Here is a 19,175-nt window from a genome sequence, read left to right on the forward strand (position 1 = left end):
GTTCTTCTTGTCTCTGAAGGTAGTTGTTTATGACTCTGGCTGTATGTTTGGGCTCCCTGATGGTGCAGCATGATGGATGAGAATGTAAACATCTAAAGTGCCTTTGCACAGCACTGTATATACACTTGCCCTACAAATTCTTAGCAAACCACAAATTAAGAGCCATGTTTTCCTCTTCACATTCATTGTTTTCTTTGTCGGATTGATTAATTTTTAAGAGAGTTTTAGATGTGAGGTAGCCTGGGGGGTGGAGCAGCTAACTTTTTAAATCAGGCTAAAAATAAGTCAGTAATGCAGCTGTCTTACCTTCCATTTCACTAATCTGCTGTTATTCCAAATGGCACACCTTTCTGGGATACTCTGGGTTGTGATGTTCCTGCTGTTTGGGTTTGAGGTGTCTGAGGGTGTGTTGGTTGTCAGCTGACTCACCCGCTGTTGACAGAGTTTGCGCTTTGTTTGGGAACGGCTCCCTCAACATGATGCAGGTGCACACAGCCTTGTTTCGTTTCTGGGAGATAGCAACAAAGCGGTGAGGGAGCGGGTGTATTATTCAGTGACGGGTCAAAGTGACATTATCAGAGCTGGACAGACTGTAGTAGCTCACTCACAGCTGAGAGCCAGGAGTGATAGCAGGATGTGTAAACACTTTCCTTTTGTGTCTGTTTCTCAAGTTGTGTGCGAGTTTAACTGGACGTCAGTGGCTGCCTCTCCTGAGGGCAGTCCACAGGGAAAGGTTTTTTTAGTGGGCTCCTCTCTCCTCGAAATACACATGCACAAGAATACAAACTAGCATGTACACAGTGCACAGTTTTATGCAGACAGACAGTCACGTAATCAAATTAGCTGACTGGAATGGATGTTTACCTAAGTTTATACCACTCATGGTTGAGTGATGGAAGAACAGCTCAGCACCTCAGACCACAAAACTGCACAAGGTGCAGGCTTTTTCACAACAGCACAAAATGAATACCCATACCACTGCTTATGTTTTGTCCTGTGGTTTTGCCCACGTTTCCTAAAAACCTGCTCTGTAAATCCAAAAAATGTCCTTTTAAAAAACTATTTAAATATCTATTTAAACACTTTGAATTATACATAATTTTCAACAATGTTGTTCTATTATATTTGATTTGATTTGATTTAGTGTCATTGCATCAGTGCAGCAAAAATACAATTTAGCATCTAACCAGGGCAAACAGTAGCTTAGTGCATATAGTTATATTATCAAGATTGCATGAGTATATACAGTATGAACATCAAACCGGGATACAGGATCATCTCAAGATAACCTCAGTGCTTCATGCTCTCTACTCTGTCAGTAGCTTAGATTATTTTTTTCAGAAGAAGATTGTTCCACTGTTCCAGCTTTGACAGACTGTGACCCAAAGTGCCAGGGGAAAGTGTTGTGCAATGAATTTGCAGTCTACTAAATTGAAGCTCCACTGGTTAAGTGATTCTCATCTCCAGATTCACTTCAGCAAAAAATAATGATGTTTCTATCAAGTGATGAGAATAAGCTCAGACTTTTTCTGTGGCACAGCGCATTTAATTTTAGATCTAACTCGACTTCCCTTGGAGCTATAATTCTTGATGTTGTAGTTGTGGTTGATTTCGTGACAACATGTGTGGTTTGATATTTCGCAGGTCTGTTTACGGTAAAGCCAAACAAACTCTGATTGATTTATTAAAGAAGTGAGTCAGTAATTAGCCTTTTTTTTATTATACCATGAGCAACCACGTTTGGATTTCATGCTGTGCATTGTGTAGATAGTGCAGCTTGTCTCAGGCAGCAGAGTGGTAATTACTAAATGTATATACATCAAATGGCTATTACTAATAAAATGGCAGCCATAAATAGGATCAACAGTGTGATCTTATTTCATGGAAATCTTAAGGATTATTTCCTAAACTGAGAAAAGCATCACTGCGATGCTGAAGCTTTGACTTTGACTTTGTTACTTCACTGTTTTGTGGCCAGGGGAAATACTGATGCAGTGAATTTTCAACTCCAGAGTAACTTAAAACATTCTGACATTTCTTTCACTTGGTGGTGTGAGTCGCCATTCTAAAATGTCTTTTGTGGTTTGTTTATTGTTTGTTTCGTTTATTTTTAGATCTCGCTTGGTTTTCCTTAAATTTGATCAAAGAGTTTGCAGCTAGAAATAGGCCTTTATGTTTCTGCCTTTTCTGTAATTGCTCTTCTACCACATCATACCATAATCATATCTCTATGTGATCCTTAGTGTCTCACGTGAAGGGACTGCAGGACCTGCCAGACCACTGGCCTCCAGTGCAGCTGCACCCTCTGCACTGTCCATAGTTCCGCTGGAGCTGTGAGTGTGGTAGTGAGTGTTGCTGGATGTGTGGGGCCTCGGTGCAGACTGACAGACGCTTTGGGAAATGGGACAAAGTCTTGCAGAAAATATGTCTGGAATGTGAAACAGAGAAAGGGAAAGAAACTTTCATAACTAAACCAAATGAGGGTTAACAGTTACAGTAATCTTCCAGTCTATCAGTGATGTAAGTGTTTAACCTCTTAGCCTTGTAGATAATTTTCAAGGATATTAGTCCGGTTGTGGATGTAATCCACGTTGATGGTATGTACCGTAATTGAGTTCAGTAATTTACTTAAACTCACTGGAGTCAAGGTTATGGGTCATGACTCCTATATAATGCAGTTCCATGTGAGATTGATTACAAAGTGTTAGAGTTATTTAAGAGGGAAGTTTATTCATTTTTTTATTCCAAAGAAGAAGTACTTTGAAACTATACAAACAAGGAATAATTTGTAAATTAGTGAGCTTTAGAGGTGCTAGTAGAAGTTAATAAGTGCAATTTCCCAAATTTAGGATCTGTTCCTTTAAAGAAACTCAGTTTTTGGTTGTACTGCTCCACAGACCGATGATAACGTTACCTTATAACCTGTGGGAAACCTCCCCACATATTACTCTTATCATTCCCCATATTGGTATTTTTCGAGCTCAGAAGCCCACAATGCACTGCAGGTCACTCTGGAAACAATTAGATTTTAGCCAGTTAAAATCACAGCAGTGGCCCTGCTAACGCCCTGGCTCATTTCTGTGAATGCATTTTGCACAGACCCGTTGGCCTGCGCTGCTCCTCACTTCAAACAGTTTGGATGTTTACATGCCAGGTTACATCCATGTTGTACCAGTGCTCACATGCCGACAGTCTTCTCATTCCCGTGAGATCCCGTATTTATAGAACACATTCTGCAGCTCGTCCCGTATTGTTGTTGCTCCCGTATTTCCCGCCTCAGGATGGGATTAAATCTATGAACTTCCACTGAACTGCATCAGTCCAGCTTAACACATCAAAGAAACTGGATCCATGTTCAAAGCTGCAGCAACCAGCTAATTTGTTCTGTTAATTCTACTTCAAACGTTACATCAAACTTGCTTGACGACAGGATGATATTGTGCTACTTGTTGCAACAAAGGCTTGGATGAAGTTCTCTGTGTTTGAAGCAACGTTAATTACAAGCAACAATGTCAGCGTGTTACATAATCTGATTGACTCAGGATTATCAGTCATTCTTTGACAAATGATTAAATGATGATTTTTTTTCCTTTTCAAATGATTTTCAGGGACTGCATTAACAAATATGTGCAAAATCCAACTGAGTCTTTGAGGCTACAAAAATATGTCCTGTTATATTAGGAATAATAGTGCAGAGGTTAATCTTAATGGACAGTGACATGTTGTTTTGGCTGAGACTACTGTCAGATCCAACCGCAATTTTTTTAAAATTCTTTTTTGTTGACAATAGACGGGAATGCAGAATTCCAAGCCCCGACATGAACAATCATCTTGGCAGGTCCGTATACAATGAAAAGCTGAGCTGAAGATAGAGTATATAAAAAGACCTAACACAATGAGTCTAACCCAGGAGTTTATCACTTGGCAGCCGTCCTGTCAAAACAACAACCCAGCTCTTGGTGCTGTTGTCCCAGCCCAGGTTGGCTGTCACTGGCAGCAGATGGCAGAGGCTCTCTGAAGACCCACTCAGGTCATTCACCTCTTATAACTGCCTGGGTTAGGTTTGTTTAGGGTCAGTGTGAGCCACATGAGGAGAGCGGGTGTGTATTTGCTGTAGTTGAAGGAACAATTCAACGTTTTGGGAGATACAGTTACATCAGTGTCTGTACTTTAAGTATAGAGCTGGAGTCAGGACATGTTTAGCCTAGTTTGCATACAGAGGAAATGGTTCTGTTTTCGAACGGATTAAACAAACAAGAATCAGCATGTTAATTAGGGAACTTTAAAGGTGATGGTAGGCGTATTTCTTTAAACAGACCCGGGCTAGCTGTTTCACCCTGCTTCAAGTCTTATAGCATTCTAAGCTCGGCTAAACACGTCCCAACTCCGGCTTTGTACTTAAAGGAATAGTTTGACATTTTGAAAATATGCTTATTCTCTGTTAGATGAGGAGATTGATACTACCCTCATGTCTGTCCATTAAATACGAAGCTAGAGTCAGAAGACAGCTAACTTAGCTTAAAGACTAGAAATTGTAAAATTTGTACAAGTCCCAACATGTACAAAAACTGCTTTATGCAGTGATTAAGTTACACAGTAACCTATGGAATTTATGGTAATGTCTCAGACGGTCAAATGTCTTATAAAACATATTCTAAAGACTGAGGCATGACTTTGAAATTTTACATGCATTAAGAAATGAAAGCTGAGAAAATGACATTGATCTCTGATGAAATGTCTTTTTGAACTGACTTACAAAAGGAAAAGCCGTCACTGCTGTATACACACCGTGAGTGTCTATCAACATTTATGTCATGCACCCTTCACAAGGGATTTGCATCATGTGTTGACAGAGAATGAGCAAGAAAAAAAAAAAAGAATGACAGATTAAGAGCTTCATCTCCATCTGCCTAGCAGTGTAAACAAACGCAATGACAAAGGAGAGCAAAACAAGCAGCAACACAAACACTCCTAATAACATGTTATCATGCTTGCTACTGTAAGTTAGTGTCCCCATTTTCTTGATGTATTTTTCTTTGAAATTATCTTTGGAAACCCAAATCAAATTGATATCTGCCTGTTTGCAGTGTTGGCTTAGTTCAGTGTTTTCTCAGATAGTGTAATGTTTATTCTAGGTCAAATATCTCAGCTCTTAGTGTTGACATTTATAGCAGGGAGTTAAAAATGGGTCAGAATGCTCAAGCCAAAAGGGATATTCCTATCAGTGGCACATTGTTATTAGAGCAAGATAAACCAGAACCAGTTTAATTCTGTAGAAAACCAAACCTCGGGAAAACAATATTTGGAGTTTGCAGCCACTTCTGTGAGACTGTGCAGGCGCAGTGGTGCTTTGAGCTAAATGCTATCATCAGCAAACCACAGTAACATGCTCACAATCACGATGCTGACGTGTTTCACAGAATTTTACAGAAATCAATCCAGGGGTTGTCGAGATATTACAATAACAACCAAAACTGTCGACATGCTATATAACACGCTAGTATTCATCCTGTGGGGAGCCTGAACATCTGGACACAAGCAATGCAGGCCTTTCAGTTTGGACCAAATTGGTGGACCAACCAATAGGCCGGCAGTGCCTGTTTTTTTTTTTCTTGTGAGACGATGTTGAAGTTTGACAGGGTGAATAACTACATCTGGAATGCTGCAAGACTAACACTTCCAGCAGAAATGTAAATAATTACTTCAAGTGCCAAATAAATGCTTATTTTTCAGCGCATCTATTTTCTCCATGCGCCAAGTGTATATACGTGTTATATAACGTGTATATTTAGAATCTATGGAATATGGGTTTTTCATCATCCCTGAGTTAATTTTGGACAAACAAAGTTGAAACTGTGACTGGTTTCTGAAACTTGGTGTATAATTGTTTGCATTCTGAACATTCTCTCCAAATTTACGTATATACGTAAAGGGCGTCAGGGCCCCCCACTCGCTTTCAAACTAGAGTAAAGTTAAATAAAGCCAGCGAAGAGCAGAGGCACAACTGCAGACACGACTCATCCACACATTCGCGTCTGTCAGCAAAGCATTTTTTGAATATCTCAGGGATATTCCTGTAATGCTTTTCAGCATTTGTTGTGCTGCTGGCAGCGACGGAGGGAGTAGCTGGGCTGGTTAGGACTGAGAGCAGGATTACAAGCAGACAGAGTGCTGAGAGATACCTGCACAGATTCCCATAATCAGCTCTATGAGATGTGTGTCAACCCCGCTCGCCCAGATGTGATGACAAATCAGATTCAGCCACAGAAGAGAATCACTCAAGGCTGCCAGTTGCCAGTCTGACTTTCTCTTGCAAAAAGCTGACACTAAAGGGGCAACATCTTCCTCCCCCACTCCTCAAATAAACCTCCTTGACAGGTTTCTTGTGCTGTTCAGTCAGCCAGCTGAGTCCTGGTGACCTTTCCAGCCAAATCCTGAGTTTGACTCATCCAGGGTAATTAATCCCCTCTGGTTGGGTTGCAGAAAGGTTTCGTGAGACACTTTGGCACAGCTGAGAGTGTTAGTTGGAAAACAAGGCGTGTGGAGGTAGAGCAGGGTGTTGGTCAGACGTCAGAAATCGAGGCCAGTCTGCCCCGCCCAGACGTTCCTCGTACACAGTCCTATTGTTTGGCTCCTGAGCTCGAGAATTCCTGTCGAGATTTCTTGCTGTGTAATGGGCTATTATGTTAGCGTTCGCTCTATTCAATAGACTAATGAGTTATGCCAAAAGCTAATGTCTCAGGGGAGTTCCTTGCATAGAGCTGCATAGCTCAAAGGGTAAGTGCCATTGTGTTGGGTCCCGGGCCTGTCGGCATGCCGTTAACCTCTTCAGTGTGTGGGTACATGGAGGCATCTCCTTTTTAGCAATGCTTCTGCGTAACTGAAGGCTTAATAAAGCCACGGCTGACTCATGACGTTGAGGGCATGTAATGATTGTAAAGATAAGGGTGAAAACACCATGTTATAGAAGCTAACATGCAGCAGTCGTGTTGATAAAGGTAATCAGATAACAGGCTATGGAGTCAGTGTGTTAAAAGGGCTGATATGGTTTTTCAGTGAAAATGTGGTAGAATAATATTATCAATGGTAGAAAGTAATGAAGTGCATTTACTCAAGTAAGCAGTCCTGGTACTTGAATATTTTCATTTAATACCACGTTATCCTTCCACACATTCCAGTTTTCTTTTTTACTCCAGTACATTTTTTTGACATTTCTAGTTACGTTGCAGATTCAGATTTTAGAGGTTTGTTTGGCTGCACAGACCAGTGCACACCGCACCTGTGTGGTGGGATTAAATCCAGCTTTCTTGCGTGTCATCTAAACTTTCTCTCTATTGTCTTTAGTCTATATCTGCAGTCCTGGCTGTCTCCTGCAGCAGACATGTCTTAAAATTGTTTTGCAAACAAAGAGTATGTCTGTCTGTCTGGAAAATATGACATCAGTATTATTATGATTGGACTCTGCACGCAGGAGGACACAACAGCATTTCTTACAATAAGCCTGAGGCACAGATGTGTTTGCTAAATGGGCTGGACAGATAAGACTTTTCAGCCAATTTGCATTGGATTGTTCTCCGCTGCCAGTTCAAGCAGCTCTCTGATGAGTGATGGGAGCAAGTTTTGGACACGCCAGTGTTTGAATTGAAGTACTGCTTGTATGAGATTTGTCATATGCACAAGTGAGATGCCAAGGATGGACTGATGCAGCACGTTCATGATGCTTTAATCTTGGATTAGTAAACTTTGTTTTAAAAAAAGCTTGTTGTGGTAGAAACAACTTTTACTTACCTAAAACAATTAATACATGCACTAATGGGAAGTTTTGTCTTTGAAGAAGGACCGAATGCTGATCGATACATCATCTCCATCATGGGCTAAAACCTATTTTAAAGCTGATTCATCTCAAAAACGCTCTTCTCCTAGTTCCTGTAAGCTTTGCATTTTCGTGATACAGGGTTTTTCTTTTGATGGTAGTGATATTAACTTGACGAGTGATTCACTGAAATGAAATGAAGCTGATTTATGAGCTGAGGTGAAATTAAATGTATCCACGGAAATGCCAGAGGGTTTGGGTTCATTTGGGGAGAAAAACAGATGAAAGGCTGCTGGAGGAGAAGTGGTAAAGGGTAGTTAAGGGACAGCAGCTGTAAATAATGTTCTTTATCAGCAATAATTGTTGGAGGTGAGCGGAGAGCTGAGGGCAGGTAGATAAGAGACATATAACATGTAACATAACAGTGACTCAGGCTTTGTTGAATTTGGCTGACTCACTTGTCAGACAAACTTGGAAGAGCTCTGGCTGGAAGGTGATAGATATCTAAAAGTGTTTTAAAACAAAGAAGATCATTACAGGGCTGAAAATAAGCAATGTGCTGGATGCATCTTTGAAATCCGAGCTGCTGAAAGAAACCCTAAATCTGCTTTCAGCTGATTTTGAAATTGCAGCGTATACACTGGTTTGGCACAGAGATGAAAGGGCAGGGTTAGTGGGGTTTTATTGCTCTTTGCCTTGTTGTCCTCCACATCAACGCTTTCTTGTTAACACATCTGAGTCTGTCTCTCTCTTTCTCTCACACTCTGTCTCACTTGGTTTTCTTTCACTTTTGCTTTTTGTGTTTTATTTACCAACTTCAAACCCTCTAATATTGAACCCGTGCTGCTTTTGTTGGTTCTCTGATGTATGAAACTCAGTGTTCACAGAACATTTTGAGTGTTTTGGTCTGTTGCTTCCTCTTTTACACATTAATTATCTAACTGTTGAAACAATACTCTTCTTCTGGAAGTGATTTATTTCAGCTTCAAAGATCTAATCCTTTGCACATAATGAAGGAGTTTGTCAGTTGTTTTTAAATAAGTGTGTAAAACTTTATTAAAATTTGGCCACAAAATGGCACCTTGGTGACAGCGCATTTCACGGAAATGACAAACCAGCTGTGATGGACCAACAAGGCCATCAAATTACAACATGTAAAAAGAATAAATAAATAAAACATAGCAAAAACATACATATAACATATTTAGTGAATTCATAAATTATGATAAATGCAAAGATAATATCAGTGAGAAAAACTCCCAGCAGCTACTTTACTGCATAGCTACAGTAACCTGTGCCCTGACATACAGGAGGTGACCTGTTACGTAAAAAGCAGTAAAATGTTTCAGTCAGTGAAAAAAATGTCTTGTCTAAAGCAATGACACAAGGCACAAAATCCCTTCTACTACATGGAGGCTGGACAATTGGTTTTTGCAGCTTTCTGTGAGAAAAATAAAGGCATTCTGAAATATAATAAGTAGAACAGCCTTATCATATATGGCAGTGAATTTATTTTGTGGGAGGGATTTATATTAAATCCTTCTAGTAAAGTCAAGTTTTTGAAATGCAATTTGGTTTTTTATGGTTTCTTTTTTTTTTTTTTTTTTTTTGAGTCCAAAGGAGTAACTGAGTCCGACCGTGACATCTGAAAAGATCAGTGAATGTCCTTGATTCTGCAGACTGTGGTCAAGTCCTCTGTTCAGCTTATCTCCTTTCACCTGAACTCCCAGTATCGTCTCTGACCTTGTTCATCTGTCTGATGAAGTGCAACCAAGTGGAGTTGTAAATGCTCTGCTCCAGACACCTCATGACACAGCAGCCACGAAGTCAACATGGTGCATTCAACAGTGCCTTCCTGAGGGGCGGCTGCACAGGGCTCCCCACTTGCAGATGGCTTTAGAGAAAGGCCCACAGTTATGAAACCCTTTCCCCCTCTGTATTACATGGGGTGGAGGTTATCTCTCGTCTTTAGGAGGCCGCACTCTCGCCCTCCCATGCTCTCGCCCTGTGGCGCTGTCTCACCCTCCACTTCTCAATCAGCAGGCGGGTTTTCAAGGGAACCCTGAGAGCTAGAGGCGACACTTGTTTCTTGTTGTTGTTTTTCATCCTGTAGACAAAGATGGAAAGCAATCAGACATCTGAACCATTGATCTGCCTGGTTATGTAAAAGGTAAACCTGTAGCTGGGTGGGTTCGAGCTGTCAGCCACACCGGTAAGTATGCCAAATGTCATGCATAACACACTTTTGAGTGGTTTGAGCAGATTGAAGTTTATGTTTCCAATTATTAATGTGTCAGAAAGTGCAGACGTGGCGCCGCAAACTTTGAGAGGTGTGAGCTTGAAACATGATGGTACATGAGTGCAGCTGAGGCAGAGAGGAGCTCTATTGCCCAAATAACTCAGTGAGGGAAAGTTAATCAGCATAGGCCTACTTTAGGTAAATTCCTTGCAGTCTTATAGGTTTTATGGAATTCACAGTGGTGCTCAGTCACCGTAATTTACACGGAATTCCTTGCTTGAGGTTTAATCTCGAAATTTCTGCCTCTAAAACACGTGCTGAATGTTTTTATCTCTCGGGCTCACCGGGTTTTACGCGTGCAAAAAAAAGTGCCCTGAGATGTTTTGCCCTACGAAAGACCTCAGTGTTGGGTGAGGCTATAATTACCATGTCCATTTATTTTGCAAATAGACTTTGGGGTATTCAGCCCGCTTCAGTCAGAGCGGGTTGTTTTACCTCTTAATCTTGCCCGTGTCGGCTGCCAGCTTGTGTTTGCACTGCGTCTCAGCACAACCATCGCCCTCGGCAGAGCGGATCACCGTGTCGGGCGATGTCTCATACCTGCGAGCGAGAGCGCACAGAAAAACACACGATGAGAGCCGGATCACCTTTCAATTATTCATCCCGCAGTTTCGACACATTTAAGGGCATTTAAAAGAATCGAAACGTGTCCTGACACGCGATGGAAACAAACACAGAAATAACAGACTGAGGCGATTTCTAGTATCGCTGACAGTGAGCGTGATAAACGTTCGGCTTATTGTTGCTGTTGCCTGTTTTAAGAGATGTCTCGAAGCTGTGATAAAGTGCAAATTACACACCTGCGGTGGTTTTCCAGCCGGCAGAAGTTCCTGCATGTGTTGTCGTTTTCCCGTTGACACCGGCAGCGAGGCCCGCTGCCTGTTGCCATGGAGTCCACCACCGCGCGCTTCGCCCTGGGAGCGTCGCCCAGACCATAGGAGACCACGCGCCTGGATAGAACGTTGACAGGGTTCGAATCAGTCAACTGAAATTAACGGTCGAAAAACCTGAATAATATTGCTTAAAATTATATCGCGTATGACGGTTAAATGCGTCTAAGTTTAAACTTTTTTTTTCACTTTTCTGAACAAAAGTCAAATTTATCAGTCTGATGAGGCAGGCTTTAACTGCACGTTTGTCAAATTGTAGACTAAAGTAGTTATTTCAGCCTGTATCTATTTCCAATTTGTAATTAACTTGTTTCATCGCCGGAAAAAAAAGTATATATCTCTTAAAAGCGATACTGTATCTTAACTAACTCTAGTGTCGAAAAACTTACTCAGGTGTGTTGACCCATATGATGTCCAGGTGGCAAAAGTAGACGCACTCCTTGTCCAGGAAAGTGGCGCAGGAGCAGCGTTTGGTCCGCACATGGCGCCCCTGGGTGACGGTGGAGGCAGTGGGTGTCTCTCCAGCAGGCGCTGATAGTGCTGTAATTAAATCATCGTTATCAAAACACTGCGTACAAGCTATTAACCTAACGTTTTATGACTGGAAGGTGCTTTTGTAATGAGCGTAATTGCAGCAAGATTATGTTTTGTAATCATGCAGAAAGAGGTAGGGTTAAAATCTAAACTGCTTAATGATAAATGTAAATCTATCATTACTTAGATAATTTACTTATAATTATTGTTTATGCTTAGATTGAATGGTTAAAATTTGTTTAATGTCTGTTGGACGAATCACTCAAAAGTTACCTGTGCACATAATCCAGGAGTACATCACTGATAACACGGAAATCAAAATGTATATATCCATTTTTTTACAGCTTCTTCTTTAGCAAAAGTTTGCTCTAGAAAATTAATAATCCCCCAGAAGTGGAAAAATAACCATCCAGTTTATCCCTCCTTCGCAAAATGCTGTTCAGCGATTGTCCTCGGAGATTCGCGCAGCAGCGCAGAGGCGTCAGACTGGAGTCTCTTTGGCAGTGTGGCCCCACATGTGCAGCCCTTTGACTTTATACAAGTGCTCCCCACCTCCCCTCCTCCTCCTGCAGCGTCGTACAGTTTTGTCCTTTGGCTCGCACCCAGACACTGATGTTTGTTAGAAGTCGGTCGCTGATAAGCAGCCGTGCAGGCCACGCTGAGGACTTTGAGATGCCTTGGTTGGACTTAGGAGATGGGAGAGACGCCGGCTTTTTGAATGCGACCTGTGCCGTGCTTTTGTTGGACTATAGACGTGGTGTTCCACTTATCAGACAGCAGGTGGCAGCCAAGCCACAGGATTTCACACTAACCAGTTTTCATGGTGAGCTGTGCACATAAAGACTGCAGAGGTATGAAGATTAAGTACTGCTACTTGACTTAAATATTCTTCAAGCAGGCAATAGATACATATTTAAAAAGTAAAAATGTTTGTATACTGCTTATAAATGTTAACTAGAGGGACCTAAAATGAAGAGTTACCTAGGTTTTCTTATGTGATAAGAAGGGTCCAAACCAAACTGAAAATTTTGGACCATGACATCATGAAAAAAGTGTCTTCTATTAATCTGATCTCTCTTTCTTGAGTGTACTGAAGAAGTGCAACTACACTGTAAATCTTCTGAATTGTCAGAAGTACTTCTAATTAGATATTCAGTCTTTTTCTGCCCTACACTGCTGCAGACAGAGAAGTTGGCTGGTAGGAGGGGGTTTTGCCCGTTGCATGATCTGGACTGGAGACATGCGTTGGAATGAAAAATCAAAGGTCAATGCAGCTCATTTGTTGTATTGTGTAGAATGTCGTATTATAGGGTTAAAACTTACAGTGGTACGCCCATCATTACATAACCAGCGCAAACATCTTAATCTGCAGTCCTTTTTGGATAAGATTCTTGCTGGAGATTAAACATTTCAGCAGATAATTAAGAAGCTTGAGCTGGACGATGTGTCTCATTAACACATCATCAATTCTGCTTGAAATGCAAATGTATATATAAAATCAGTATGTAAAACCTGTGAGGTAATTTGTCATCCTGATTGTGCATTGCCTTACATCATCCCCTTGCAATGAATTCAAGGTCCTGTTGGCCGTGTACCTTGTGCTCCACAGCTGCTGTCTTTTATTAATTGATGAATGTTTACTGAAAGTATAAACAGGCTCCAAAGTCACTGTTAATCTAATTGTTTCTCTCCACCATCAGTTGTAATAAACTGTGGAAACGGAGGGGCACTTCATTTCCCTAAATCACATATTCAGAGACACTGTGCTTTAGGCAGCGGTGGAAAATTGACCAGGTTTGTGTGTGTGTGTGTTTGTGTGTGTGTGCATGCTCAAAGTGGAAAAGTCTTATGGTAAAGTGTCCTGACATGTTGTAGCACTGAGGCCCCTAATCAGAGGCCAGCTGTAAGAGTTTCCACTGGCCAGGGGAACAGCTTGTGCTACTGGAAGGAGGAGTACTGCACTGTATATGTGGCCTTTCTTAATACAGAAGCAACCCTGTAGAGGAGCATTAGAGGCAGCTTTGTTATGTTTTGTTTAGAATTTGAACACTCCTGTTTAGCTGGTGAGACCACGCAGCTGCTGTTATGTCATCTCAGATTAGAGATTTGTTCTGAGCACGCTTTAGTCATCGATCTATCTCTTGCCTTCGTCAGTCTGCATTTGTCCTCTCAGCACTTGCACATATTGACCTCTAGGGGTCTCTGTTTGCTTTGCATTGCCCTCCCCTGCAGCCAGCCTTGAGGGAGTAGGAGGAGGGGGGAGGATGGTGGGATCTGTACTGTAGATGGATGAGTCACCTTCTGAATGTGGTGGAACAAGGAGGTTATCACTGTAAAGCCTCTCGAGATGAGAAAGAAGTTTCCCCTCATTGAGGCCAGATTGCTGTATTTGGTCCTGGTCCCCTGAGAGCTCTTTACCGTGACTTTTCTAGTAGGTGCAAAATGAAACAAACGTAATTTTTTAAAGTGCCACTCATTTGGTTGGCAAATGGTGATTTTTTTTTAATTGAGTGGTATCGTTGCGGTGATGAGAGGAGTGTGAGGTTGTTTCCTGAGGACCAAACAGAAATGATCTTTGCGATACAATCTGCCACCACTTCTGCTAAATGAGAAGTTGAAGGAGATTGAATTGTTTGCCTGTATGCTGCACGAAATCCTTGCATTATTTTGTCATTGTATGAAACAAACCAATGATATCAAGTGATATCTTTCCTCTGCTCAGGTCCATAGAAAGAGGATAGCAGTGCAGAAGCGGACATATACAAAATGGTAAAGGAGCTGAAATCTTATCAGGTAAGACAATGTTTTTTTTGACCAACCTTGGTTTGTTTGACCAACGTGCCAAAACCCCCAAATATTTTGTGTATTATAATAGCATAGTAGGACAACCAGGAAATATCATATTTTAGAATGTGAAAGCGGAGCATTTTGGCTTGAAAAAAATACCTTTTTGATGATAAATTGATAATTAAAATTGTCAGTTGATCAGTTGATCATTTCAGGTATAATTCTTTATATTTTGAAATGAGAAATATGCTATCTACAATATTAAATGCCAAAAATAATCAATAGGAAAGTAGATCATAAATGTAAATGTTTATATCAAACAGAATTAATTTACTTTAACCAAACTCATACTTGTCTGAGCCTTAGTGTGAATAAATACCTGTCATTTGTCCATCTTAAAATGCGCAGTGACAGTATGTGTCTAGTGTGTAACTGACAAAACACAGTGACACATCTTTAATGTTTGTAAACAAATTTTTACTGATACAGTTAAGAATATTGATACAGAAATGTAAAGCTACTATAATGCACATACCTATGGACTTATGAATCATAATGGGCACTAGATGGATTATAATAAATAGTTGAACACAACATCTGTACACAGAAACATTGCCCCATAATCCATAGAAATGTACATATACCAGTACAACATTTATAGTTCCATAAATTTACGAATGACAAATCCTCCAAAATAAAATTGATATTCTCCATTGTTATGCCTTTCTTTACTTCTATTTTTCTGAAATAAACACAAGCAACTACTGAATTTATAAGGAATTATGTACAGGTTCCTAAACAAGAAACTCCATAAAGGCACAATTGTCTATACAACATGTACAAAAAAAGAAAATGTCTGGAGCTGACAAAAAAAAACATAAAAATAAAATGATTGGTCGTCATTATAATTATCATATGATTGCACATACAATATGAATGTCAGCATCTGTGCTTTGAAAGGTGATTTGTAAAGAAACAAACCCCTGAAAAGTGTTTTCAGTCTTACAAAGTGACGAGAATTACAAAAAGAGAACAAGAAGAGCTTTCCACTGGGGGTTTTCAGGTGGCAATGACCAGTCTGTCTTCATCATCACTGGACACCTCATTATAGTCATCATTTACCTTCGGCCAGCTGGTCAGTGGTGATGGCCTTGGAGGTGCAGGATCACTAGCTCCCTCAACTGGTGACTCCTTGGTACTGTATGGTCGGCTCTCAGGAGCTGGTGACGGATGCAGCTGTGGGGATTTTTCCCTTTCTTTCCTCTCAACAGTGTGTGTGAGCTCTGTTCCGCCACAGCCTCCGGGGCTAGCCCTGCTTCCTGTGGTCTGTTCTGGAGAGCTGCTGACCTTCAGCGGGGCGGGCGGTGAAGCAGGCATGCAGCTCCGCGAAGAACCAAGCCCATGTTCATTCTGAGATGGCTGTGCTCCCGGTGCTTCAGGGCTGCCCTGCCTCTCAGCGGGAGCGGACCCAGGGAGAGGACTGAGAGTGGAGAGAGGGCTTAGAGAGGGAATGATGGCAGGCAGGGCGATGTTAACTATCTGCAGGCCTGGGACATGTGTCTGGGGGCCGGTGCTGCTTTGTGAGGTGGGGTTGGCAGCTAAAACCTGCAGCCCGAGGGTGGCATTGAGGGTGAGCCCTTGTTGGGGCAGCAGCTGGGTGGACCCCAGGCCAGTGTTGGTCAGCCCCATGAGGTTTAGTGTCTCCAGACCCACTGGTTGTATCGTTTGAGCCTGCAGGCCAGCGACCTGCCCTATGGGGAAGCAGGGAACAACACTGCTGATTGGTTCCTGGACCACAAGTGGCTGGGTCTGCAAGCCCTCTGGTTGGGGTGGAGTGTTTGGAGCTGGTAATGGGCTTGTGTTTCTGTGAATGACACTCACTGCTGGGATGGTGAGCTGGACAGGGCCAGCCTGAATTGGTACAAAGGTGGAGTAAGCTGCCAGGCCAGCGGGCACCAGCTGGATCCCCCCTACTGGGACCATGCTGTATGAAGAGCGAGATGGCTGCTGGGAGTGCAGGGGCAGGTGACTGAACAGGTGGGTCTGGGTCTCTGTTCCTGGTGTTTGGGATAGACCCTGTGGGGGAAAGTGAATGGGACCTTGAGAAGCATAGGAAGAAGTCTGAGTGCTCCGGTCCACTGGTATGCCCGAATCACTGGTCGCCACAGCAGAAGGGGTAGTGGAGGTGTCCTGTGAAAAGAGAAGAAATGAATATTCAGTCTTATTTCTTTACTGAACTGAGACACAATCCTAAAAGATGTGAAGAGGCTAAGATGAAATAGTATTTGGATCAATCCACCAAGCCCAATTAGAACTACTAAGACTATTCACCTTGTTTCAGAGTATTCACAGGAGCTTTGTGGAAGTGCCTCGCATGCAGGATTCAAAGGAAGGGTATGGATAGGAAAGAAGGGAGGCAGGCAGAGAGGGGTGGAGAGACACACAATGAGAATACATGGGTCTCACCTGGCCTATCTTGGAGCCCTTCCCTGGCACTGGGGGACTAGGGGGCACATCAAAGTCAGGGTAGTCGATGGACATCTGCCTGCATGGTGACACTGGGCTCATCATGTGCACTGACTCTGTGTCTGAGATGTAGGACTCTGATGTGGTGGCAATAGGTGGAGGTGAGTTAGGGAGGGGCAGTGGGCTGCAGCAGGACCCAGAGATGGATATCTGCTTGCTCAGGGACACAGGGCTCATCATGGGGACAGATTCAGAGTCTGATGTGTAGGATTCAGGAGCTGGAGGCTGGGACACAGGGAGGGAGACAGAGCTGATTGACATCTGGGCTAGGAGGGCGCTAGGAGGGACTTCAGCCTCTTTGGAAGGAATATGCTGCGGGCTGGCGGAGACAGAAGGGTTGGTAGACAGGCCAGACTCTGCCTGGCTGTCCTCCTCTTCCTCCTCGTTGTCATCATTCTCCTCATCATCGGGACCATCAGAATCATCACCATCTGAATCCTGACGGTCAGCGCTGCTCACCTGACTGCGGTCTCCTGTAGATGAGAGAATAAGTCAGAAAGAAGCATATGAGTCACCAGAGTTAGCTTGAAAAAGAAGATAGACTCTTAGCCACTTTCATTCATTAAAGATCCACCTCTATCATCTAGATTTTTACATACAGTGAGAAAATCCACCACTAATTCAGTAAAGTTTTGTGCTGCAGCAGCAACAGCGTTTCACACCCTCGACTACCACACAGCCCGGAGCTCCATCACAGACAGAGGAGGAAAAACAAATATGCTCTTAGAGACTGGGACCATAGAATGCTTTCAGGCAGCTTCTCTCTCTCTCTCTCTTTTTTTTTTTCTAAAATTAGACGCAGCAATTTCCTCTTTCTAAATGCTGTGAATGCTGCCCACATGCGCTTCGAGTTAACAGAGGAAGAAGCTGCATTTAGAATTTCTAATTAGACCATGGCAAAGCTATTGATCAGCATAGCAACAGAGCACAAGCAGGGACAATCTGGGTTTTATATCTCATGCCATTAACAGGAAAACTATTTAAAGAAGGGAAGTTCTGTTGTTTGAAACCAAATCAAATGGGCTAAACAAGATCTATGTGTATTAAGTCACTATCAAATATGCAACAATTTACTGTACTAAAATTTACAGGAAATTGCTTCTTTTGTATGATAAGCGATGGCTTTGAAGCACACAATGATCCCTCTTTCCCTCTAGGCAAATCTGAGCAGTGAAGCACTGTACCAGAGTCCTCTGCATCCTGATCATCAATGAGACCCTCATCCACCCCCATCTCCATGCACTTCTTACTGTGGGCCTTGGATTTCATGTGCTTGGTCAGATTTCCTGCAAGAAGAGAGGCAAGCAAGGTCTTACGGGTGGGTAGAGCTTGAACAATAGCACAGAAGGAGTTTATGTAAGAGAATGTGGTCTTTGGGCAAGCTGTATGTAAAGGGTGAGTAACTGATAAAGACATTTTTAAATGAACGTGGGTTGCTCTGACACCAAGTACTGTTCTGCAGTGTCGCGTGGGTAGGCAAGTTCGATGAAGAATGGTGAATCATACTGTCTTGGTTTAAGAGAGATGGTGAAACAACATATTTAATTTCATAACTTCTAAAAGGATAAAGTGAAGTGCAGCAGCTCAAGTCTATTAATAATATAAAATCTCAAATGTAAATCATGGCAAAAACAAATTGCATGTTCAGATCAGTGCCTGCAAATATAATTTTATTTTACTATTTTACTGTGGTATTATATTCATCATGGTGTATAGCATTTGTGTGTGTGTATATATATATATATATATATATATATATATATATATATATATAAAGCTGTGACCACTGGTCATGTACTGAGCTCTAACCTTTTGTCTTGAAGGAGAAGTTGCAGTGCACACAGTGGTATGGCCGGACATCAGAGTGGGTGCGGATGTGTTTGCGCAGCATGCTGGGCTTCTTACAGCGGATTCCACATTCCTCACAGATGTATTTACCACGTCCACGCCCACGTACGTAAACATACTCTTCATTAGATTTGTATCTGTTGGGTTGCGTTGAGGGACACATAAGATAGAAGACAGACATATAAAATTAACCAAATAAGATTTGTAATAGTAATATAATGGAAAATCAGTTAATGAACCAATTTATCAGTTGTGTACAACATACCCGCCATCAAATATTTTGACTCGCCTCGGCTCCGTTTTAGATACCAAGTCCTTGTCTGAATCGTTGCTGGCTTGATTTTCTGGTTGCACTTTACCTCTGGTTTCAACTGACACAGACCTCTGGGTTAGTGGCATCTGTAGAAAGAAGAAGTCATGCATGATGTATTGATGTAAGAATCAACCTTATCAAGAAATAAGGCAGCATTATAAATAA

General features: G+C 42.0%; 2 protein-coding genes across 7 annotated transcripts in view; both read right to left on the minus strand.

Moving 5' to 3' along the window:
- Positions 1 to 8,854: 8,854 nt before the first annotated feature.
- edn1 (endothelin 1) lies at positions 8,855 to 12,053 on the minus strand. The gene is made up of 5 exons (XM_041053332.1): positions 11,810 to 12,053; positions 11,392 to 11,542; positions 10,913 to 11,062; positions 10,548 to 10,652; positions 8,855 to 9,920 (listed from the first exon to the last, which is right to left on the minus strand). The coding sequence occupies exons 1-5, from the start codon at positions 11,868 to 11,870 to the stop codon at positions 9,782 to 9,784; spliced, it is 606 nt and encodes a 201-aa protein (XP_040909266.1). The 5' UTR covers positions 11,871 to 12,053; the 3' UTR covers positions 8,855 to 9,781.
- Positions 12,054 to 14,785: 2,732 nt separating this feature from the next.
- hivep1 (HIVEP zinc finger 1) overlaps positions 14,786 to 19,175 on the minus strand; it is an 82,828-nt gene continuing 78,438 nt past the window's right edge. For 5 of the 6 annotated variants that reach the window (XM_041053325.1, XM_041053326.1, XM_041053327.1 and 2 more), the window contains 5 exons: positions 18,963 to 19,096; positions 18,659 to 18,834; positions 18,034 to 18,135; positions 16,790 to 17,322; positions 14,786 to 16,513 (listed from right to left, as the gene is read on the minus strand). In XM_041053325.1, coding sequence (XP_040909259.1) covers positions 15,383 to 16,513; positions 16,790 to 17,322; positions 18,034 to 18,135; positions 18,659 to 18,834; positions 18,963 to 19,096 — 2,076 coding nt within the window. In that variant the 3' untranslated portion in view covers positions 14,786 to 15,382. The remainder of the gene's footprint in view (positions 16,514 to 16,789; positions 17,323 to 18,033; positions 18,136 to 18,658; positions 18,835 to 18,962; positions 19,097 to 19,175) is intronic. The other variant, XM_041053330.1, reaches the window with a different exon arrangement.

This window comes from Toxotes jaculatrix, chromosome 13 (genome assembly GCF_017976425.1).
Source record: "Toxotes jaculatrix isolate fToxJac2 chromosome 13, fToxJac2.pri, whole genome shotgun sequence".
Lineage (NCBI taxonomy): Eukaryota > Metazoa > Chordata > Actinopteri > Toxotidae > Toxotes > Toxotes jaculatrix.

Excerpts from the sequence above, each read along its gene's own strand:
- edn1 (XM_041053332.1), bottom strand. The coding sequence starts at position 11,870 with ATGGATATATACATTTTGATTTCCGTGTTATCAGTGATGTACTCCTGG. Across the intron at positions 11,543-11,809 it reads CTCCTGGATTATGTGCACAG|CACTATCAGCGCCTGCTGGA; the intron begins GTAACTTTTGAG and ends ATTTAATTACAG. Across the intron at positions 10,653-10,912 it reads CGGCTGGAAAACCACCGCAG|GTATGAGACATCGCCCGACA; the intron begins GTGTGTAATTTG and ends TCTCGCTCGCAG.